Here is a 23,685-nt window from a genome sequence, read left to right on the forward strand (position 1 = left end):
AACAGCAGTCCTTCGGCTTGCACCTGCCTCAGTGACCGACCACAACCCCAAAGCCTAACCCCTCACTCAAGGGTAAGTTGCAGTCTGTCTTGGCCACACTCCTCCACAGCCAGGTGCAGTGCAAGGGTGGGGGGACCTAGGCCCACCCACTACTCTGGGTCCCAACCCAGGGGTCCACTAGCAGCAGCCTCTCTCTGCCCTCCTTCTCTCCCCTCTCGTCCACTTATCTTCCCTGGTCCACTTCCCCTTTGGCCCAACGCACCTTCTCAACCCTTTTTAGCAGGGGCCACAACCTGGCAGATAACTGGGCCTGAGCTGAGCTGAGCTGAGCTGAGCTCCCCCAAGCCTGTGCAGCACTGCTTCAGCCAAGGTGCTACCTCCTTACCTCAGAAAACAATGCTTACTAGTCAGGGAAAGACTACCCTTGCCTCCCTGCTGCAGCCTTTATACAGGGCTCAGCCTGGTCCTGATTGGCTGCCTCTTTCTTGGCCGTAATTGGCTCCCCACAGGCACTCACTGATTGGCTGCTGGTCTGCGCAGCCTCTCTGGCCTGTTCCAGCCCTTTTTCTCATGCAGGTGCCCCACTACATTTGGCTTATGAAACCATATGCAGAATTTTTCTTATGCATGAGATGACTGTTTGGGGGGGACGGGGCGTGTTGTGCATTTATGTTATGGATTCTTGTACATAGATGTATTGAGAGATTGTGTCTGGATATAATTTCCCTATTGTGCCTTACCATGTGTTTATCTTTATTATTCAAAATACAGTAACTCCTCGCTTAATGGTGTAGTTATGTTCCTGAAAAATGCTACTTTAAGCGAAATGATGTTAAGTGAATCCGATTTCCCCATAAGAATTAATGTAAATGGGGGGGTTAGGTTCCAGGGAAATTTTTTTCACCAGACAAAAGACTATATTTTATATAAATAAATAAATATACACAATATAAGTTTTAAACAAACAATTTAATCCTGTACACAGCAATGATGATTGTGAAGCTTGGTTGAGGTGGTGGAGTCAGAGGGTGGGATATTTCTCAGGGGATGTCTTACTGCTAAATGAGGAACTAACAGTCGGCTGAGCCCTCAACATTGTTGTTAATGTAGCCTCACACTCTACAAGGTGGCACGAATGGAGGGAGGGGAGACAGCATGGCAGGGAGAAGCAGAGACACACACTGTGTGTGTGAGAGAGAGAGAGAGACACGCGCGTTGCCCCTTTAAGTACATTGACCCCACCCTAAGTACACCGCCTTTTTAGTAGATCAGCAAGTTGAGACAGCAGCTGCTGCCACCAAGCTCCCTCCATCCTGAGCCCTGTCGTGTCCCCACCCCCATGCTCTATGAAGATGGGGTAAAGGAGTGGGGGACAGGAGCGAGGGGAGGGGACACCCTGACATTAGCCCCCCTCTTCCCACCCCTCCCCCTGCACAGCAAGCAGGAGGCCCCCAGGAGCAGCTCCAAGGCAGAGGGCAGGAGCAGCACATGGCAGTGGGGGGAGGGACAGTTGAAGTGCCTGGCAATTGATAGCCTGCTGAGCGGCTGCCCCCCAGGGAACTTAGGGGAGCTGATAAGGGGGCTTCCGGTCCACCCTGATTCCAAGGCCCCACCAGCGAGCTCCAAAGGCTGCTCTTCCTGAAAGCAGTGGACAAAGCAAGCAGCTGTCAAACAACGTTAGAAGGGAGCATTACGCAACTTTAAAAGAGCACGTTCCCTAACTGATCAGCAACGGAACAACGAAAGAACGTCAACCGGGACGACTTTAAGTGAGGAGTTCCTGTACATGTTATATGATGTGATGTAATAATGGCAATTAATTTTCTTAATTAAATAAAAGCCTTTATTTGTGAACATGGATGTATTCCGGGGGAGTGATGGTGCTGTTTTGGTGTTCTGACGGCAGCTGGCCTGCCTGCCAATGCTATGTGTGCATATATTAAACCAGCACAAAACCAGTAATAAAACAAAGTGCATAAACCAAACACTGCATGGCGTAAACAGTGAAACCAATGCCACCAAAACAATCCCCTAAGTTTGTGTGTCCTCTGGCATGTTCTGCTTTCTCAGTCATGCATGTTGAGCATGCGCTGGCTGCCACTGCTTGGGGGTGGAGTTCTGCAGGGGGGAGGGCGGTCAGCATAGGGGTGGACGTGTGCAGAGGGAATGGGGCCTGGATCGGGGTGGAGGACTGCAGGGGGTAGATTTGCCCTGTCCAGCTGCTAAGTGCCAGTTGCATGGGCCACCTGCCAAGCAAGGAATTGTCCAAAGCGCTCCTGGTCTGCGGCGCACGGTACCGTGGAGGGGACTCAGGCTGTGGAGTGGATGAGGCAGGATCCTGCACTCTAGTGGTCACTAGTGAAAGCAGCCTCTCAAACAGGGACTTTCCACTGCACTCTGTCTTCCCCGCTCAACTCACGTTCCTGTTTCAGGAACCAAGATGCACATGTCAGCTCCCGCGCTGCCATTTTGTCCTCAAGCTCTGCAGCCTGCCTGTGCTTTCAACTTGCCATGAATCCTTCCCTCTTTGAGATTGCACCTGCTTGTTGGCCCTGTCCAGATTGTCAACCATAATTTCATCACGGAAGCCCTTCCTCTTTGACCGATCCAGGATGAAATGAAGACCCAGGGTTCTGCTGCCGGGTGCCTGAGCTGCCGAAGTACAATGGCCAGCTGAGGTTGAGGGACCTGCGAGCACACATAAAACAGTATGTTATTGTCTCAGTAATTCACGGACGGTTCAGTGCATGAACACAGGAAAAATCTTTATGGATTCTCAAGGCCAAAAAATGATACTTTGTAAAGCTGAATTTCACATATATTGTGAGAGGAATGCTTCAGGTCCCAGAAGCTCCATGGACTGCTTACTTTGCTTAAGAGCTTTCGGTGCGGGACCTTGCCAAAGGCTTTCTGAAAGTCCAAGTATGCTATATCCACTGGATCACCTTTGTCCACGTTTGTTGACCACTCAAATAATTCTAATAGATTGGTGAGGCATAATTACCCTTGACAAAAGTCATGTTGACTCTTCCCCAACAAATTATGGTCAACAACGTGTCTGATAATTCTGTTCTTTATTATAGTTTCAACCAATTTGTCTGGTACTGAAGTTAGGCTTACGGGCCTATGTGACAGTCTGTACCCTCGTGTTCATCCTTTTTACAAAACTATAATAAATCTTGTACAAAGTATGCCCTGGAAAGTATCATTTGAAAACTCATAATTTGCTGATCATTATTGTCATGGTAAAATGTGTGTAGCAACATTGTGTGTAAAAGTTATAATATTCTACTGTGAGACATGCTCCAGGTTTAGAAAAGCGGGCACAAACCACTTCCTCAGATACAAAGGCAAACTAACACCGCAGGCAAGTGTCAACAAAATCAAATGGACTATCACCTGGTTAAGCGGCCATTCTTTGGCAAGCAGAAGGGCATAAAGGGAAAATTTACTTCCCATGTAAACAGACTGGCTGTCACCAGAACTCCAGCTGGAGATGATTCTCAAAGAGGATGAAAAGATATAAAAATGAGGAACAGAGGCCCCAAATCACCTCTTTTCCCTCATCTCTATTTACAGCCTTCCTTTGAAAGACAAAGGAAGCATCACTGAACTGGGGGATTTCAGAGTAGCAGCCGTGTCAGTCTGTATTCGCAAAAAGAAAAGGAGGACTTGTGGCACCTTAGAGACTAACCAATTTATTTGAGCATAAGCTTTCGTGAGCTACAGCTCACTTCATCGGACGAAGTGAGCTGCAGCTCACAAAAGCTTATGCTCAAATGAACTGGGGGAGTGGTCCTGGCTGGAGGAATCCAACCAAACTGCTGCTCCCATATGGTGAGAGAAACCTTTTTTTGCTTTGAATTCATCCCTGGCCCAGAGCCCACAATCCCAACCCCCTGCCCCAGCCCAGTGAAAGTGAGTGGGGGTGGGAGAGCTGAGGACTGAAGGGGTGGGATGGAGTGAGCAGGGGCAGGGCCCTGGCGAAGGGGCGGGGTCTCAGGGAGGGAGGCTAGTCAGGGGCAAAGCTGTTGGGCTTTGTGCCATTAGAAAGTTGGCAGGGGAGCCGGCGCCTGTTCCTGCAAAGGCAGCTGCTGCTGCTCCGCTGGCCGAACCGACCTCCCCGGCCGCTAACGGGGAGGGAGCATTGCGAAGGCGGGAGGCGAAGGCCTGGGGCTGGCCGGCCGGCCGGCCCTTGAAGGGGCGGGGAGAGCGGAGCCGGGCTGCTCCGGGATCCTTGCACCGGAGCAGGGCGCCGCGCCGGGAGAAGGAGGAGGATGCGCGCCGCCTTCGCGGGACTCTCGCTCCTGCTGCTCGCGGCGGAACAGGGCGCGCGTGAGTCTCCCGGGGGCCCGGCGGGACCGGCAGCTGAGGAGCGGGGCTGCACCGGCAGCGGACCCCCAACGCAGCGTACCCCCGTGTTACCGCGCTGCCTGCAGCCTTGCAGCTAACCGGGGGGGCTGCACCACTAACTGTGCCGCCCCCCCAGCGCACTTGCATGTCCCTCGTGCGCTGCACCCCTCTGCCTGCCACGCATGAATGGCGCTACACACACCCGCTCTGCGCCCCCCAGAGCTGCCCCCCCCCCCGCGCCCCGCAGCGGGCACCCATGCAACTCGCCAGCGGAACGACGCACACACTCACCGGGCACCCGGCAAAGCTGCACCCACCCCACCGCCCCCCCCCTTCCTTCCTGCGAACAGCCGCTGTGAGCTGCGGAGCAGCCTTCTTGTCCCGGCCCCACGACTGAACGGGGAGCATGCACGTGGCCGACTGGTTTGCGCCGGGGGGCAGCGTGCAGGGCTGAGCCCCTGGCACGGGAACCGGTGCAGGGCGCGGGGATCGGGCCCGGCTCTGGCCGGCTCCTTGCGGCGCAGCAAGGAGGAGAGCGCCGCCGGGACGAGCGCGCGCGCGCGCGTCTCGTTTTTAAAATCTTTAACCCTTTGCGTGCCGGGCTCTGCCGCCGATCCTGCTGCCGCCCCCCTTTCCTCTGCAGGCTGCCCCAGGGGGGGAAGCTGCCACTAGGGTTACTAGCTCTCCAGGACGGTCCTGGCACCTGCAGGAATTAAAGAGGAATCTTTAATGAGAGGTTAGGGCACGGGATGAAATCAGTAAACCTCCAGGAATGCCTCCAACCTGAATCTGCAATCCTAGCTGCTGCCTTTCGGGCCCATACTGGAGCAGGCAGGTGCATGGGAGAGGCTTCACCCTGTGCTGGGCAGGCTGATGCCCCTGCCTCGGGGCTGCTGGCTAGGGAGGGTCCCAGGGCAGCTCTCCCTTATTTTCAGTGACTGGCCTGCACCAGAATCCTGGACCTGAGCAAACCCAGAGTTTGGGAAGTTAGGATCTGGATTGGCCTGAGCTGTTCCTGGGCATCCCACTGAGCTATTCTAGATCCATCCCTGACAGCAGGTGACTACGAAAGGGCAGACAGAAATGATTGCTACTTCTTTGGGGGGGACAAATGTGTGGCCTATGTGAATAAAGCGCTAGACTGGGACTCAGGAGACTTGGATTTGGTTCCTGCCTCTACCACCAGTCTGCTAAACCTTAGGCAGACCGGTGGAAGAGGCAGGATAATCAGGCTGACCCCCGGGATAAAGCACTGTGCAATCTACTGATGAAGATGCAATAGGAGAGCTCTAGGTATCATTTTACTCATTGCTTTATACACACCCTCCAGAAAACAAGCCCCTACGTGTTTAAAGGGCTTTGGTTAAATTGAGGAGAGAGTATCTATTTGTGATTTGTATTCCCATAGCACCTAGGAGCCCCAGTCATGGAGCAAGGTGCTGGATCAGTGGTTCTCAACCTGCAGGCCCGTGGGCCACTTGCGGCCCAGTCAGTACACAGCTGCGGCCTATGTGACATCCTCAGGGCCATACAGGTAGTATTGGATGCAGCCCACAATGTTCAATAGATTGAGAACCGCTGTGCTGGATGCACACATAGCAAAGGATAGTTTATTACAAAGATGACGTTAACATGCATAGTTATGTTATGCATTAACCAGCACTTAGAAATAAGATTTCAAAAGTGTTAAGGAAGGAAAAAACCTCTCTCTCTGTATAGAGCTGAGCCCAAACTGAAAACCTAATCCAAACCCTCTTTTGCTTTAAGAGCAGAGATCTTATTAGTATTATTAATCTGTATGGTGGTAGCACCTAGAGGCCACATCTATGGATCGGGGCCCCTATGCTGTGCAAGCAGATGATGAAAAAGATGGTCACCCAGAGACTTTGCAATCTAAATATAAGACTATAGACCAGGGATCAGCAAATTTTGGCATGTGGCCCGTCAGGGAAATCCGCTGGCGGGCTGGGATGGTTTGTTAACCTGCAGCGTCCGCAGGCTTGGCCGATCGCGGCTCCCACTGGCGGCGGTTCGCCGTCCCTGGCCAACGGGGGCTGCGGGAAGCGGCGCGGGCTGGGGGATGTGCTGGCCGCTGCTTCCCGCAGCCCCCATTGGCCGGGGACGGCGAACCGCAGCCAGTGGGAGCCGCGATCGGCCAAGCCTGCGGATGCTGCAGGTCAACAAACCGGCCCGGCCTGCCAGCGGATTTCCCTGATGGGCAGCGTGCCAAAGGTTGCCGATCCCAGTGCTAGATGGATGCAAAAGGTACAGACTGAGGGAGCACAAGGTAACAGTGAGATCTTATGCTCAGTGTAACAAACACAGGTCGCAGCACAGGAGCCGCTTAGCCGTTGCTGAGCGTTGGGTAGCTATTGCGGGAGCGGTGAGTTTGAAGGAGTTGAATGTAGTGCCTCTGTGGATCTTTATGGGGAGCTTTGCCCTGAGGCATAAGAAGTGGCATGGGAGAAAGAGTGGTGATGCTTGTGGTCAGATGTGATTTGGGCCACAAAGGCTGGTGCACTGTTAGAGCTGAGGTGGGAGAGGTACCATGTGTGTCACCATCTATCATATTGTTTCTTTTCCCTTTTTCAGGGGTCTGCACCATCGTCCATTATCTTCTCTCTGGCCGGTATCTCTGGTGCTGGTTGACCATTGCCTTGCTTCTGCCTGACTATGTAGTTCAGATCCTGAGCTTCTCTTGGTTCCGGGCAGATGGGCACATAGGCTGCTGCTGTCTGGTGATCGTGCACATGCTGAAGCTGGGGATTTGGAAGCGGTGAGAAAACAACTCACAGCCTTTGAAGAATTAGGAGGCTTGAGATATAATGTTCTGAGGACAAATATATGTACTTTGCATGGAAAGTGTGCCTGAGTGTGTTATGTGGCAAGGAGAACCAATGGGGTTGTATTAGGTGTCTCTTTCTGCAGTGTAGGATCAGGATTTTCCTATGGTAAACTGAGACGTCAAACCACAGAACTGTGAGTAAACACTGTCTTCTAGAAAGTTGCGAGCCTGGTTTCTAAGTACAGTAGAACCCCTGATTTTATGGGCATTGGTCTCACGAATAGCTGGTTATCTGAACCATCTTTCTGCCATTGTATGTGACTCTGATCCTTCAACCAACATAGAATTACAGAAATGTTAGGCTGAAAGAGACCTCAGGAAGTTGTCCAGGCCACACCCCTGTGCTGAGGCAGGACCAAGTAGACCAGACTGTCTCTGACAGGTGTTTGTCCAACCTTCTTCTTAAAAAACTTACAGTAGCAGGGATTCCACAACCTCCCTTGGAAGTCTAGTCCAGATCTTATCTACTAACTAACTAATAGTTAGAACGTTTTCCTAATATCTAACCTAAATCTCCCTTGCTGAAAATAAAGCCCATTCCTTCTTGTCCTACCTTCAGTGAACCTAGAAAAGAATTGATCACCATCTTCTTTATAACAGCCCTTTACATATTGGAAGATTCTCCAGTTCCCCACCTGTCTTCTTTCCAAAAGACTAAACATGCCCAGTTATCTTAACTTTTCCTCATAGGTCAGGTTTTCTAATTCTTTGATCTTTTTTGTTGCTTTCCCCTGGACTCGCTCCAATTTGTCCACATCTTTCCTTAAGTGTGGCTTCCAGAATTGGACACAGTATTCTAGCTGAGGTCTTACCAGCGCTGAGTAGAGACGGTCAGTTGCCTCATCGTGTTGACTCTCACTCAATTTGTGATCCACTTAAGTATTCCTCCTGTGTCTTGCATACAATACTTCTGTTGTTGCACTCCTTTTTTGCCACTTTATATCAGTGGATATTTGCATCTGCAGATATAAATTTTGTATCCCTACGGGGCTCTAGCCATTTTATCGCTGTGCTTTTGATTTTTCCTTCCTTGGTGAAGTACTTTGCACTTCGAAGTTCATCTTGTTGAATTCAGACCAATTCTCCAATTGCCAAGGTCTTTTTGAATTCTAATCCTGTCCTCCACAGTATTTGCAACCCCTCCCAGCTTGGTGTCATCTGCATATTTTATAAGCACATTCTCCACGCCATTATCCAAGTCACTAATGAAAATATTGACTAGTACTGGACCCAGGACTGACACCTGCAGAACCTTACTAGCTGTCCTGATTTGACATGAAACCATGGATAAATACTCTTTGAGTACAATCTTTCAACCAGTTGTGCACCTGTCTTATAATAATTTCATCTAGACCACATTTCCCAGGTTTGAGAAGACTAAGATATTTGGTGGCAAAGATGAGGTGCAGTTCTCTCGCTCAAAGAAAAATCAAGTGCACTGAATCCAGTTGTTACCATTCGTTATATAAACTATCAGTGAGCGATTAATGAATTAACCTATGCACCATACCTCCTGGAATCTTGGGATGTTCAGTTTTATGAACTCAATCCCCCATAAAATAGGGGATAATCAAATAGGGGTTCTACTGTATGGACGAAGATGGGACCTGAGAGTAAGATGATGGGAAAGCTGACATGTTCTGGCACCTTGGTGACATGCAAAGACACATTGCACCCTTAATGCTGTTATTCAGCTCGAGTGGTCCAATATGTTGATACTAGCTGAGAATGCTTCTCTTTTCCCAAGTAGTGGAAAAAAGTCCTAGGGACTGTCCATTATCCCTGTTGTTGGAAGGAAGGCTTATTTGTCTGGGGTTTTTGCTTTGTTTTTGTTCTTGTTTTAGTTGAAGACCCTAAAAATCTTTCAGATCTTGTCCAGATTACATTGGGAGGCAGGGAAGGGGAGTGGAAGATGCTTGATTAATGCTCACAGAATTGGTTTGCACTTTATATGTAACTTGTGATTAATGCCAATAATATGGGGTTTTTAATTCAATAATGTTTTCTCTGTTGGTTTGTGAAGCTCCTATAAAGTGTATAATAGTGCTATTGTAAATAGATATTTCAAAGGGCACATTGTGCTTTTCTTAAAGCAATTAGTCACTCTCAGAAGTTTGAAACTAGAAGCTGTCTCCATAGCTGAACTTCTTATCTCTGCCCTTGAGCGTATGCAGTTACATTTAATAATGTCAGCAGATGATTGGGGAGAAACTGTCACGGATTTCTTTTCAGGCCAGGATGGACTGTTGTCATCTAGTCTGACCTCCTGCATAATGCAGGCCATGGAATCTCACCCAGCGATTCCAGCGTCTAGCCCAATAACTTGTGGTTGAACTAGAGCACGACCTGACAAATGAGGGTGTGAAATAAGGTGGTGGAAGCACCCCCTGTTGGAGCTGTTTTACAGCTAGATTGGACAAAGCGCTGGAGAATAAATTGCAGGGGATGGTGCTCTACACTGCAAGAAGATGGACTAAATGCCCAAACCACATCTGTATTACAACAACTACTTAGTCTAGGGAGCTGGTACAAAACTATTCCGTTTTGTAATGTAGGTGGGACCTAACCACGGTCACAAACCATGCAAAAGCCTTTGAGATGCCATAATTTGGGGACACTGTTAACCATTAAAATAGAAGCACATGAAAACAACATGGTGCACACACAGCGTTGCACCATCGTAATTGCATTGGTTTAACATCTGACCTGTAGTTGAACCAGTAAAATGTCTGTGTGTAGACAAGGCCTTGGTGCAACACAGTGGTAGAGCTGACTGGTCCTAGTGCTGAGGGATTAGGATTCTAGTTGCATGGCAGAGAGACAGACACGCATTGTGTAAACCTTTGCAAACAGATGGGCGTTGGAGGAAGAAGGCTAAACGTTGGATTTGTCAATTTTTGCACTGTCCTTTCATGATGGCACCGAAGGAGTTATGGGTTTCTCAGCATGCTTGTTCATTCTAGGGATGTAAATACTGTTAAAAAAAGTAACCGTTTAAACAATTACAAAATATTGTGTTTAAATGGTTAACCGATTAAGCGGCTGGGGCTGCTCCGGCCAGATGGCGCAGCTGGGGCCGTTCCAGCCGGGCGGCATGGGGCCGCTGCGGCCCGCTGGCACGGGGTTGACAGTTAAGGCCAGTTAACTGGTAAGCAGTAGTCTTACTGGTTAACATTTTACCTCCCTAGTTCACTAAATCCAGTGTCTCTGTTAGGAATGGCTGTACATGCCCGAAGTATAAAAGTAAACAGCCTCTGGTTAAGGGCCAGTCTGCCAGATGGCTGTATTTACTGTGTGCATAGGGTTTATTGCAAAACCCCAGTATCTACCTTAAGTAAACACCTCTCGAAGATTACAAGCTGTGAAATAAATTACATCGGTGGGTGTCAGTACAAGTCATTGATTCAAATTATGTCAGTGTTAAGAGATTAGCTAAAGTTCATGTATTGAACCGGATCAAATAGTGGCTCTGGAGGTGGAGGAGCAGCCTTCTCAAGTGTAACGCACTCAGAGCGACTGGAAGGGAACTCTCAAGAGTGTGTGTATAGTAGTGTGTGCGTGTGTGTATCTAATAACTTTATCCTCTACAGTTCCTGCTCAGAATTGTTTGTCTAGAACCAGCAACGTGCTAAGTTTACACGGAAGCATAAAGCCAAGAGGCCTGGTTTTCCACAACATCAAACCATTTGTAGTCATTTACACTGGCTGTGAAATGCCCCTGGATCAGATGTTATCATTTTACACAAGGGGAAATGACTGCATAGGGTCCAAAGGGCCTGATTCTCCTCTAGATCAGGGGTTCTCAACGTTTCTCTTTCTGAGCACCTCCTCTCCTCCCCCCCCCCTCCCCCCCCACACACACACACCCCCACACACACACCCATGCTGCTGGCCCGGCGGCAGCAGGGCTTCCGGACCTTTGATCCTTCGGCGGCAGCAGCTCGGCTCTCCCCACTCCATCTTCAGGGGCACGCTGGTGGCAGCTTTTCTTTTCTTTTCTTTTTTTTGCGCTTCCCTAGAGCTGGCCCTGGGGGTGTGCGATCCAAAAAGTATGGCGACCACTGCTGTAGATCACACCTGCGTACATCAGAAGTAACTGCTGAAAGCAGTAGAGTCACGCTATAAAGTTGATGGAGGTAGGATCAGAATCAGGCACGGATCCTTTGCCCCGAAGAGCCCTGACTGTGGTGTGTACTCTTTCAGGCACTGGGACGCTCTTTGGACAGCTGCGAAGCCTGGAGGAAGCTCCATTGCTGGAGATCTCCTCATGCAGCTGGGGGACCTGGCAGTTCTGCGGCTCTTGGAAGCCCTGCTGCAGACCTTGCCCCACCTGTTGCTACAGAGCTACGTTTTTGTAGTGGTGGAACCGACTGGCCTTGTCCCAGGTAAGTGGGGAGTCTTTAAATGTGGAAGGAAGGTGATGTATGTGTGTGATGGACTCTTGTCCTCTGGTCTACCCAGGGTAGACGGGCACAGGTAGCAGGAGTGGACTTTCAGGATGAAGGACCCTATTGCAGACTAACTGGAGAAAAACATATTCAGAACGGTGCTTTTTAAAAATTAGCCTCTTGAGCTACTTAGCGGCAAAGCCTGGTGTCTTCCCTTCTCTCTCAAGAGTTCCCCATCTTTTCCCAACTGTTGTCTTGTGCCCCCCAACGCAGTGGTTGCATTCCTTCCGACAGAGAACACCCAGAGCATACCTGCTTCGCTCCTCAATCCACCTGCAGCATGCCTGCTGTTCAACAGCCGTCTGCTCAGTGGCCAGTTCATACCATAGCAGAAACCCTGGGAATCTTGTGTGGGCAGGACAGAGAACAGTCCGGCGGCCCGTGTTTGTCTTATTTCTGGAGGAGATAATCGCTGGGTTTGTTGGGGTGTGTGATGGCTCGAGGAGTGATCTTGGGATAGGCATAGAATCTTTGCCATTTGAGATGGACTATCCAGTTCCTCTCCCTGCAAATCCATCCTGTAATGGAACATAGAGCTTCTGTCCTTGTACAGAAAGAGCGTTCCAACTCCCCGGCAGGTTAGAATCTGGCTCTGGCATGATGATCGTCCACCGAAAAGATAAAATTAGTGTTCTCAGCCCATTGGAGAGAAGTGACTACAGCGACAGTAAGGGGTAGTCTTACAAGAGAAGCCACGGACTGAATGACAATGAAGAATTAATAACCATGGTGCTTAGTACTCTCCATCTGTAGCTCTTCAAGCGCTTTATAAAGGTCAAGTATCAGCTCTGTTTTGCAAATAGGGAAACTGAGGCACAGAAAGATTGTGAGTTGCCCAAGGTCGCACTGCAATTCAGTACTAGAAACACCCTACTAGAGGAACTGCTGATTCCTCCAGACTAGGGGTATGGAAGGATGGGATAAACTTGCCCTGCCACTGCCTGTGGTATTCCTCCTGTGTGCGTGGGGGCGGGAATAGAAGACTCAGCTCTCCAGAGCTATCTGTCCCACAAGTGCTAGGAGTCCCTCTCTCACAGACCAAGGTTTCCCCATAGGTTCTCTAAACTGCTATGGTGTGCAATGGAATGTACTACTTGTGAGAGCGATTGCAATTGCATGCAGTATCTTTGGGGGCCATTGTATTACATTTATGAATGGTTTCTGTGTGAGTGTATTCTGTTCCATTGAGGAGGGGTATCCACAGTGCCTCCAGGAACTAACAATGGGGTTGGAGGCGGGGCGGGTTAAGGCGAGTCACTGAGACTAAACAGTTCGGGAGGAGAGGGGGGGTTGCATAGACTGGCTCAGGCTGGGTTTTCCAGAGACTAGGGAACAAAGAAAGGGGTTTTGGTATAAAAGAATGAGCCTAAATAGACTCAGGCTTCTTTCTGATTAGCAAAGGACAGGATCTTCTGTCCAAGGAGGGGCCCAACCCTTTCAGACGGGTTGGAAAGACTTTGGCCTGTGAGAGCCCCGTAAGATGGATGGGTGACTCCTGGGATGTTTCGTGTGGCTTTAAATCTGTATTATTTATATAATGTTTTCTTTGTAATGCTTTTACCTTAGGAATAAATGTGTTTGTGTAACGCGCACACCTCCAGGGTGTGGTTTTCTGTCCCATCTAGTGGCACCGAGACCACTTAGAGAGAGATCATGAGTCTGCTCTACAGCCTTAGCTAACAGCCAGGTGGCTTTTAGCTCATGCAATAGAGTCTCATGCACTAAGTTCCAGAGGCCCCAGGTTCGATTCCGCCCGCCGACGACGGGGGTCTGTCGGTGTTACATTTGCTCAGAAGGAGCTGGGTGGTAACTGAGGGCAATACACTGTTTATCACCGTCAGAGAGAAAGCAACACCCAGGGCCTGGCTGTTAGGCAGACTGGCTTGCTGAGGCTATCGCACTGTAAGGCAGGGAGCTGTGCAGCCTTAAAACCCCCAGCTCAGAAAGGAGTGGGCAGGGTTCCTTCCCAGAGACAGGTGATGGCTGGAGACCTGAATGGGCGTCCCTGGAGTGGACCATGGGTGTGGAAATAGAGGTGCAGTTACATTGAAACTGTAATAGTACTGATGAAGTAGAACATAAGAACATACATAAGAATGGCCATGCTGGGTCAGACCTAAGGGTCCATCCAGGCCTGGTATCTTGCCAATAATAAGAAGGTGTGCTTGATGCACTGGTGTGTATTAGCATGAGAACACTTGTGAGTGGATTGATGGTCTTTTAATGGCTGTTGCAAAAGATACTTTTAGTCCTAGTAAAACTGATAACTGGGGAGAGATGGAAGGAGAGAAATCGAGGTGAGGGTTTAGCGGAGCACAGACACAGGTCAGCAGAGGAACATTTGGTAAAGTGCTCCAGCTGGAGTGAAAACCATCTGTCCTGTGGAATGCAGGTGCCGTGGATTTCTGACTCCTCATTGTGCCTTTTGAATAATGTCCCTCCTCTTTCATTTGTAGGTGTGAGTGCTGGACTGTCCCTGCTCTCCCTCTCCTGGTCTTTAGTCTCTTATAGCCGCTTTACATGCCTAATGAAACCAGGTCATCTCTACATGCCAGCGGCTGCCCTCCTGTGCCAGCTGTTGTGGAGGACAGGAATGCTAGGAACGAGGGTCGTGGCCCTGGTGCTCTTTGCCAGAGTCTATCCTGTCTGGGTTTTTGTTGCAGCAGGTAAGATGAGATTTTCTGTGCATGCTTGTGCAGTTAATAGTCTCCTGTGTCACCTGTTGTGAATAGCCACTAGGTGGCATAATGCTCCCGTTTCTCTCGCAGAGGAGGGTTATGTCTACACTGCAAAGAAAGACCCACAGCGCTGAGTCTCAGAACCCGGGTCATAAACTTGGGGTACGGGGCTAGAAATAGTAGATAGTCCCACTGGGGCTGGAGCCCAGACTCTGAGACCTTCCCCCCTCGCTGGGTTTCAGAGCCTGGACTCTAGCCCAAGCCCTAATGTCCACTCTACTCTTTTTAGCCCCGCAAGCATGAGTCCGTTGACCTAGGCTCTGAGAATCAGCGCTGCAGGTTTTGCTCTGCAGTGTAGACGTACCCTCAGTGTCAGTGAATCCAGGGTTCATCTTTTCAGTAAATACACAGCTCATGAACAGTGTTGGCTTGATAGCCCTAGAGTCTGCAATCCCTCTCCCATCCAGGATTGGTACGACACGGGGAAAGCTTTCCCTGTGCTGCCCCGCAGGACATGGTGTAAGGAAGAGAGTCTGTTCCTTTGCACATCGATCCTGGCAGTGATCTGATTTCTCCATCCACCTTCAGGGCTTCTTGCCAGCGGTCCCTCACTGCTGATGCTTGTGAGATTTGCTAGCTTTACCCCTCAGCTCACCACAGCAACTAATTTGCTTTTTACTCTCTGCCTTCCCCACCCAGGTGCTCACTGGCTGGTGATGTCCTTCTGGTTGGTGTCTCAGCAAACTGACATCATAGTGAGTTCCTGTCACTGGAGACTGTTCAACTTCCTGGTGGGGGCTGTGTACATCTTCTGCTACATTAATGTCCAGGCCGGCCCCTCCAGGTACAGAGTGGCTGTGTTTTATGTGGTAAGTGCTCGATCTCCTCTTGGCTCTTAGTCACAGTCGCTAACAACGAAAACTATTAAGAACTAATCTAACCATAAGACCTGTGCAGTAAGGGCCATGGCTGCTTCTGTGTGTCCTACAATGTAGCCCATAGAGTCTGGCCATAATGAACAGTAACAGGGGCTTCCAGCTGTGACCTTCACCTAATGCTTCAGGTGAGCCATTTCCCCATCTCCTACTTCTAACAGCAGTGCTCCCTGGGGTGGCACTTACTTCCTGACCCTTCTAATGATCATTCTCTGCCCTGAGGCATGAGATTTGACTATCCTTATTTTAGCATCATGCTTAGCTACGTTTTTATGTTGGCAACATCAGTTCCACTTGAAAATCCCTGCTACAGTCAGTGGAGTGGATACTTTTCTAGAATCGAAGAGGTTATAAAGACAAAGTGAATTTAGTGCTCATGAAAGGGGCAGATTGGCAGCTCTGGGAGGCTCCTTCTAAATACAATAATGGCTGCTACTGTTATTGTTAGTGGGAAACACGTGCGCGTGGCTGGTTCTGAGGTGTTTGGCGTTGCTCCCAGATCTGTGCTGAACCTGTTCCATGGTGCTGCTGTGTGGAGATGCTTTGGCACAGAAAAGGTACGATTAAAAACTTGCAATTTATTGTCACAAGCAAAGAGCCATATTTCATTTCTATTCAAAACCTACGTGGGGGGGAAGGCCAGAATGGTAGCGGGAGCTCAGAGTATGATAGCAAGTGAGAGCAAAATAAATAGGTAAAGCTTAGAACTTATTCACGTGTGTCATTTAACTCCCTCCACGGTAGGAGGCATGTCTACAACCAGTTCGTGCACATGCAGCTCTGAGTGACAGCTATCTTTCCTTTGCCCTGCAGATAATGCTGATAGAGAACATCTTCCTTTTGATGTTGGCCACAGATCTCCTGCAGGGGGTGCGGCGGGATAGCCTGTTTATGACAGGGGCTGTGATGGCTGGATTCGTGATTGGTAAGATCTGTTGCTTTCTCGCGCTGTGAATCAGAAGGTGCTCAGATGCTATGTTGATGAGAGCACTGTAAGAACCTTTCTAGAATAGTGTTGCCAACTCTCACAATTTTCTCATGAGGGTCAGTATCTTTTCTGAAAGCTCTGGTTCATGGAGTCATAGTGGAAGGATCTGAGGGTGCAGGTCTAGAACCCGGGGTCTCTGGATCGTTGACACTGCCTCGGGGCCACCATCTCGCTGAACTTGGAAAGTCAGGCCCCATGGGAAGTTCTGTCTGAGCGCTAAAGGCCTGCAGCCGCCTGATTGGCTCACATCTGCTACTTAAGCCAGGAAGTGACCCGAGTGGGCCATCCAACCTGCTGTGAAGACTTTCTGTTGCGGCCACATGGGACCCTGCTCTTGCCTGTCTCCTGCAAACCTGATCTAAGCCTGGTGCTGATTCCTGCTCCACTCCTGACCTGTTCCTAGCTCCTGCCTTGATCCTGTTTTGTGCCTGATCCTTGCCTCTCCCTGGTTCCTGCCCTTTCATCTTGCTCCTGACCATGGGCTGCCAACCCTGGCTTTGAACCCCGCCCCTGACTTCTGACTGGCTCAACCCTTGGCTCTGGCATTTCATATCCAACCCTGACTCTGATCCTCAGCTTTGGTTCCTGGCCCCAACTCGGCTCAGCCTCCTGGCTCTCGTACTTGGGAGTAAACACCAGCTCCGACTCTTCACGTCCATTCCCTGCCTGGATGCCTGCCCACTAGATCTAACCCCCATGCTCTGACAGTAGGCCAGACCACCTGCGTCCCGGTTCCTAACATGGAGTCAATCTTGGCTTTCCCTTTTAAAAAGGGTGACTTCCTAGCCCTCATGGTAGCAGAGGGATGCTTGAAAACATGACTGCAGTGCACCCTGAAGGCTCCGAAACCAGGAAGCAAATGTATGATTGGCTTTAAAAAGTCTTGTGATTTTGGGGGCTTGACTCATGGTTTTTGAGCGCTTGGGATTGGTAGTGCTGTAGTATGGAGGATCACTGTTAGGAAACACTTGCCAATTAAATGAATAGGGGTGCAAGAGAGATTGGTCTTGTTAAGGTGTGTTCCTTTCTTCTGGCTGAGAGTATGTTGATGAAGGACTATGCAGAAATGTGGGTGATCTTTCAGGGATCAGATTTGGCCCTTGGCAGGTGATTGCGGCTCTCATTAAGGCAGGTGCATGTGCTTGAGGACTGAATGCGGCCCTGCCTTGTGAAGGATGTTGGGCATAACTATCCTTGGGGGGAGGGATAGCTTAGTGGTTTGAGTATTGGCCTGCTAAACTCAGGGTTGTGAGTTCAATCCTGAGGGGGCCATTTAGGGATCTGGGGCAAAAATTGGGGATTGGTCCTGCTTTGAGCAGGGGGTTGAACTAGATGATCTCCTGAGGTTCCTTCCAACCCTGATATTCTATGATTCTTTGCAACAATGTAGTGACTTGCACGAGAAAACATTAGCCTTGATTCTCTCGCATTGTGACTGCTCACCACAATATTGTCCCCTATTGTAACTTACTGCAGCTCAGCTTGTGCCTTTTGTTCCTCTCCACCCGCGTAGATGGGGTGGGGGCACTGACTTCTCCACAACATGCTCTCCACCCCCAAGGGACTGTCCCAGGCTTGCAGTGACCCTGGGACTCGAGTCAGGGGAAGAAGGGGCACAGGACGGGCTGGGAAGCAGCCACTGAAGCCGGGAGTGGTTTCCTCTCTCCAAGGCTGTAACTCCCAAGTCCATGGTAGTGAGCAGTTAATTCACTTGCTTCCCTCCCACATACCTCAGGAGGGATCAGCTGCCATGGGCAGAGTTGCGGGGGAAGCCCCATGGCTGTCCTTATCTCCACTGGGTTGTGTTCGGCTTTTCTTGCTGACCCTTGGGGGTTTGCCAATTCCCCCCCCCCCGCCCCAATCCTGCTCTCCAAGTCTGCGCACCCTTGCATTGTAGAGGGAGCCTGGCTCCAACCTTGTCAGCATCTCCGTGGGAAGTCATTTCCTTTACTGTGGGAGGGAAGCGTCAAGCACCTAACTCCTCACTAAACCACCGTTGCTGTTTTTCTTCCCTGCCCCCCGTCATCACTCCACGCACTGCCACTCAGGCCAGGGGCTGGGACTTGGGCAATATTCTGCCTGGCACGGAGCAGATCCTGCATTTGATCACGATGCAGCTCAGAGGGAATCGTGCAGTCTAACTGATTCCATTAACTTCTCTCCTGCCGTTGGCTTTCTTTTTCAACGAGTCTGGGGGTAATGTTTTCAAAAGCGCCTCAGTCACTTAGGAGCCTTTGAAAACGTTGCCCTAGACGTCCCCTTTGGGGCTCTCTATTCCTGGGCTGACAAGGAGCTGTTCTTTAGAAGCAGCTCTGCGTTGCTGCTTCACTGCACGATGGCACCACTAATCCACTGGTGTTCCTTCCGCCAGCTTGTTTTCTGAATGCCTTTTTCCAGAAATACAACCCCAGAGCCCAGCGGCTCCTGTTCATCGGGCCTCCCAGCCCGGTGTTGCTCTAACACCATCTCTCTGCATCCTGAGCCCTGCGGAGCTTGGGGCTGTTCTTCACCCAACCCTCTTCCTGGCCTCCCGGTGGCTGTGCACCAAACCTGGTGCAGAACTGTCTTCTGGACTGGAGTTAGGAGTGGCGTATGTTCTTATTTCGGAGCTGCTATTCGGCCACCCACGCCTTGTCCTCCTACATCCTCTGCTAACCACAAGCTCTTAACCTCAATCTGCCAGTGACAAAGGACGTTGGTGGCCCGAATAAAATGAGGAACTCCCCGCAGCACAACCGGAAGGCTGGAAGGCTGTGAGAGTTGGAGAAGCAGTTCAGTCTGATTTAAAGAAAATGCCTTGAGTAAGCACTCTGGAATAATTTCCACTGGCAAGCAGTAAGTCTGCGTTGAATGAGTGCTAAATTTGGGTCTAAAACCAAGTGACGTCCCTTCTGACTAGGTAGCGGTGGTGCAGAGATGCTTAGCTCTGCTCAAGTCTCCTGTTGGATCCTTGTCTTAGGTGGATGGTTGCCCTCACATATCACCTCCCAGTACTTAGGGACTGCTTATCTCTGCACATGAACCCATCAAGTGACGGTCCTAGCAAGTGGTATTCATGCTCCCAGAAGCATTCTTCGTATAGATTCCGGCAGCCAGGTTGCATCTAGCTACTGGTGCGTTTTCCCTCCCCGTGACACAGCTACAGTTGCGTCCTTTACATAAGCAACTGAAAACGCTTAAATTGTAAAGCAGACCCTACCTCGGCAACTTTGCACTCCACTGAATATCCGCCATGGTACCACTATTTAGATACCTAATCACATCAGTATCCCTAACTGTTTCGCACTATATGCCACAATGTTGGGGTGTTGGCAAAAATGTCACCTTGTTCCCCTTTGCTTTCTTTCAGGCTCTGCCGCTCTGGTCATCTATTATAGTCTGCTACACCCCAAATCCACAGAGATCTGGCAGAGTTTCCTGAAGAAATCTTGCAGCATCACAACTGCAAAGTATAACGGGACAGAAGGATCCACTTTCCGGTCCATAAACGAAGCTGGGGAGAGCTTTGGAATTTCAGCTCAGGGGGACATTGTCTCTTCAAATGCAGAAGTCTCCAAGGTGGTGCATACCAGGCCTGCTTCTAGAGCACACAGTGAGATCTCACTAGGAGAACTTGAAGGTCATACTTCTGTGAAGGACAGCTGGGTGAACCATCATCACTGGCTGTTGGTAAAGCTAGCCTTGAAAACTGGGGATGTGTCCAAGATCAACGCAGCCTTTGGAGATGGTGGAATTGGGGAGCTTTACCCTTCAGGATTGGTGGCAAGCAAACACTGCAGTGCCATGCTTGGGCCGAAGACCAATCTTGGCTTTTCTTCAATGGGAAAATGCCCTGGAACTCCTAAAGCCAGAGTGGTAGGACAGAGGTTTCAGGCAGAAGAGAACGGAGCTGGAGAAAGCCTGAGCAGAAAGGAGACTACTTACCTCACTTTAGCAAGCAGCGAACACAACACGTACTCTGTAATAACGCCGCTAACCCTGCCAGAGGAGCACAGGCCAACGGCAAAAGCCCCCGACTGCACAGGCTTGACGAGCAGACATGAAGCTCAGGCAGACAAAGCGGGAGGCGTGTCCGCTCCTCTCGCTCCAAACCGCAGTGCCAACGGCAACTCTGACTTGGAAGCCATTGTGGAGCACCCAGAAGGGACAGCTCAGATGCACGAGAGTCCCACTCTGTATTTCAGTGCCAATGCAGAGGTCACTGCATCTCTGAACGGAGGTGGGGGAGCAGCCAGCTGTGCGGCTGATGGCCTTGTGGAGCTGGTGGAGGACAGCAGGCTCAGGCCTGTAACTGACAACACTGTAGGTAAAGGAGATGGCTTCCCCATCACCATGGCTAATATCAGTCCAATCCTGGGCGTTGGCACTCCTGGCTTGCTGCAGAGCAGTCCGTCCTTCTGCTGCACCCATCAGTGCAATGCACTGAATTCATCCGAGGAGACCTCGGAGCTCACTGAGCAGGAGGGAGTCCGGAAGGCACAGTGCAACCACGGGGGCACCACATCCGTTGGGACTTGGGTTGCTGCTGTGAAGAGGAGACTAAGGCCAGCTGAGGAACCGTGCTACACGTCCACCCCCAAGGCTGACCCGCCCAGCCAGGACTGCAGGTTGGGGGAGGCAAAGGAGAGGACGAAACTGACGGGGTTGATGGAGCAGTTGTAATGGAATGAGACTGTAAATGAACCAACTGGGGCCCTGTGTTTGGTGTCCAATCTAGTCCCTTGGTGTCTTGTTAATAATTTACTCTTAAGTCTCCATAGGAGCGTACAGCTCCAGTTCGTGTCTGTCTGGAGCTCTAACCTTTTCTGCTGTGAGTACGTTGCTAGATTCCTCCTTCCTGCATCCACGTACTGTATCATGCAGAGTAGCTCCCCAGTTGTGTGCTGTCTCTTACCGCTCCTGCTAGAGTCCAACTCTGGAGATGTGTGCTTGCTCCCTCTAAAATGGCCACGCTCTTCTGCAATCTGGGGACACAATGGCAGGAGTTGCATAGTAAATTGGCAGTAGCAGAACCTGCTTTAAGTATTGGGGCAGCAATTCTGCTGCTTAATGGCGGTTGTGACGGTAGTACTTGGGTATGTTTAGGGTTCAGTGGGTGGGCCAGGAGGGCTGTTCCATTAGTCGTGAAATCCTGCGATGGCAGGCATTCACTGGACTGGGCAAGGGACTGTCTCAGGTGACTAACAGTGGGCTACGGAATCCTCCACTGCTCGGGAACGAGCACATATCCAGCACCAGCCATGATTTTCAGTCACTTTTACAGCTTAAAAGTGCATCAGAGCAAAAATGCAAACATTTTTCTAATGCATTAACTACTTGGGAAAGGAGAGGTGGTTGATGGGAAACTGGCCGAGTGGCTTGCACAGAGCATGCTAGCAATGCCAGCCTCTCTGCCTGGCTCTGACTCTAAGACTGAGGATAGGCTGCAGCAGTAGGAACTGTAGTCTCCGCGACATTGGCCTAGCTCTGCTGCCTGCAGCAAAGGGAAGGTACAGATGTTAAATCAGGCATTTTAAGATCTTACTAACCAACTAAAGCAGGGTGCCTCTTATGTATTTGTGACAACGTCTTGAAACTTGGCCATTAGCAGCCCTCGTTCCAGAGGGTTGTTTCCCTCGCTACTTGCTTCTCCCCAGCTTGGAGGAACAGCTGCTGCCGGGGCGGCTGGGTGGTTTTTGTACCCTGACCTCTGCCCGAAGCAAGTGTCTTTCCCTTTCAGGGCAAACACGAGTTCACAACAAAGCACCGTGATCTTCCCTGGCACGAGTCTGCCTACCCAAGCCGGGGGGCTTGCTCCCGGCTGCAGTGTAGACATACTCTAAATCAGGAGCAGAATCCTGCCTGTCCCAGAGCCGCTTCCTACGCTGGCCTGCTCTGCTCAGGCTTTCTCTCCAGCCTTCTCCTTGGTCCTCCACCCAACTGCTTTGTCTCCAGGCCTCTTCCCCAGCTCCCTAGAGAAGGCCTCACTCTAGATCTTGCTTCAATTCCTCTGTCTCCCAGACTGAGCACAGACCTTGCCTGACCCCAGCTCCAACCAGGGCTGACTTCCCGCTTGGTCACGTGATCCGTCGGGGGAAACTGAGGGGTTGAGCCTTGGAGCAGGGCTGGCTGGACTCTGGCGTGCCCTTAAAGGGACACCTCTGCACTACAGCTGAGAGGCCTGGTCAGCGAGCTGCTGGCTTGGGTCACAGTCTGTAGCTTGCCAGTACCCAACGCACAGACACAGATAGCAGGGTGAATAAATGGCCCCCTAAAATGTCCTTGCCATGCCTGAGCATTCAGTTACAATGGATGGTTTGTCAGTTCCAGGCAGTGACTCCAGCCCAACTGAAGCAGGAACAGAGAACAGGTGGGGATGGAATTGGGCGTTGCTTCGCTTAGCCAGAACAATAATGTGTAGAGTCATTTATTTCAAGCCCAGGCAAATTCATTTCCCTCCTCATTTAACAAAAGAAGTGAAGTCATATTGGTCTTTGAGCACTAACCCACTCGCATTGGCTACAACCTGCAGAATTATCCTGCTGAGCCACTAACATGGCCTGCTGCCAGTGAGATGTCAATAACACCCTGCAGAGGGAGCTGGTAGTGAAGTGTGGGAAGGAGGAGAGCCCTGATTTACTGACCGGGCGAGCAATAAAAGCTCCCTTCCCTATTTTGATTTAGTTTTAACAGCTTGGACATGCCTAGATGGGCAGGTTTCACAACATGGATGTTCATGTATTTAACTAATGATTGGGTGCTAATGTCACATTGAAGCTAGTTTCCCGTGTAACTAACTCTGGATTTTATTTTTTTTGTAACCATAAAAGAGCATTTTGGATGCGCTCGGTATGGAAAGAGACGTTTGTAGTGAGTTCCAATCTCACGAACCCCATATCAGCAGATATACTATGGAGGCACGGTAGTGGCTCCATCCTTCAGCTTTTATGAAGCTTTTACCTTTGACAGTTTCTCTGACTGACTGGTGTTTTTAAAAACCACAAAAAGTAGCAAATACTGTCTGAGTTTTTGGATGTGTTGTGTTAATTGATGGGTGCTGTATCCCCAGAAATGTAATTTGGGCTGCTGCGTCTCACCTTTGGAAAACAAGCCACTGCATAGCTTTACACCAAACAACAACTAACGGCAGTTCCGATGCAAATGCGCTATCGTTCCATTTCCATTGTAGAAAAGGAGGAAAAGGTTATTTGTCTCTAAACACAAAAGAGTCACACCTAGAATAGTCAATGAAGGGCCCCGCCTTGGTTCCATGTGTCTTATTTCTGGTTAGAGCAGGCTGAAAAACCAGAAAACAATTTTGAGACAATCTCAGGTTTTAGATTCCATTTTATTTTTCTCTATTTTTGATATGTGCTTATTGGTTTGTTTTGTTTCGCAAAACAACGTTCTTTTGGTTGAGAAACTCAGCCGTTCTCAAGCTGAAATTTTGCCCCAGAAA

General features: G+C 50.0%; 1 protein-coding gene and 1 long non-coding RNA gene across 4 annotated transcripts; one reads left to right on the forward strand and one right to left on the reverse strand.

Annotated features, from left to right (window-relative positions):
- Positions 1–950: 950 nt before the first annotated feature.
- LOC125634694 (uncharacterized) lies at positions 951–4,724 on the reverse strand. The gene is made up of 2 exons (XR_007356014.2): positions 4,645–4,724; positions 951–2,688 (listed from the first exon to the last, which is right to left on the reverse strand). It is a non-coding gene; the product is annotated as an uncharacterized LOC125634694 (long non-coding RNA).
- Positions 4,031–23,241, forward strand: XKR5 (XK related 5). 3 transcript variants are annotated; one of them, XM_048845761.2, is made up of 7 exons: positions 4,031–4,335; positions 6,946–7,129; positions 11,402–11,583; positions 14,103–14,312; positions 15,024–15,193; positions 16,073–16,184; positions 19,597–23,241. In XM_048845761.2, exons 1-7 carry the CDS (start codon positions 4,278–4,280, stop codon positions 20,907–20,909), a joined length of 2,229 nt encoding a protein of 742 aa, XP_048701718.1. In that variant the 5' UTR covers positions 4,031–4,277; the 3' UTR covers positions 20,910–23,241. The 3 variants fall into 3 exon arrangements, with proteins under 3 accessions (XP_048701718.1, XP_074982447.1, XP_048701717.1); XM_075126346.1 differs by lacking the exon at positions 4,031–4,335 and adding an exon at positions 4,895–5,089; XM_048845760.2 differs by lacking the exon at positions 4,031–4,335 and having other exon boundaries at positions 6,550–7,129.
- Positions 23,242–23,685: the final 444 nt, after the last annotated feature.

The sequence above is a fragment of the Caretta caretta genome, chromosome 3 (assembly GCF_965140235.1).
Source record: "Caretta caretta isolate rCarCar2 chromosome 3, rCarCar1.hap1, whole genome shotgun sequence".
Taxonomy (NCBI): domain Eukaryota; kingdom Metazoa; phylum Chordata; order Testudines; family Cheloniidae; genus Caretta; species Caretta caretta.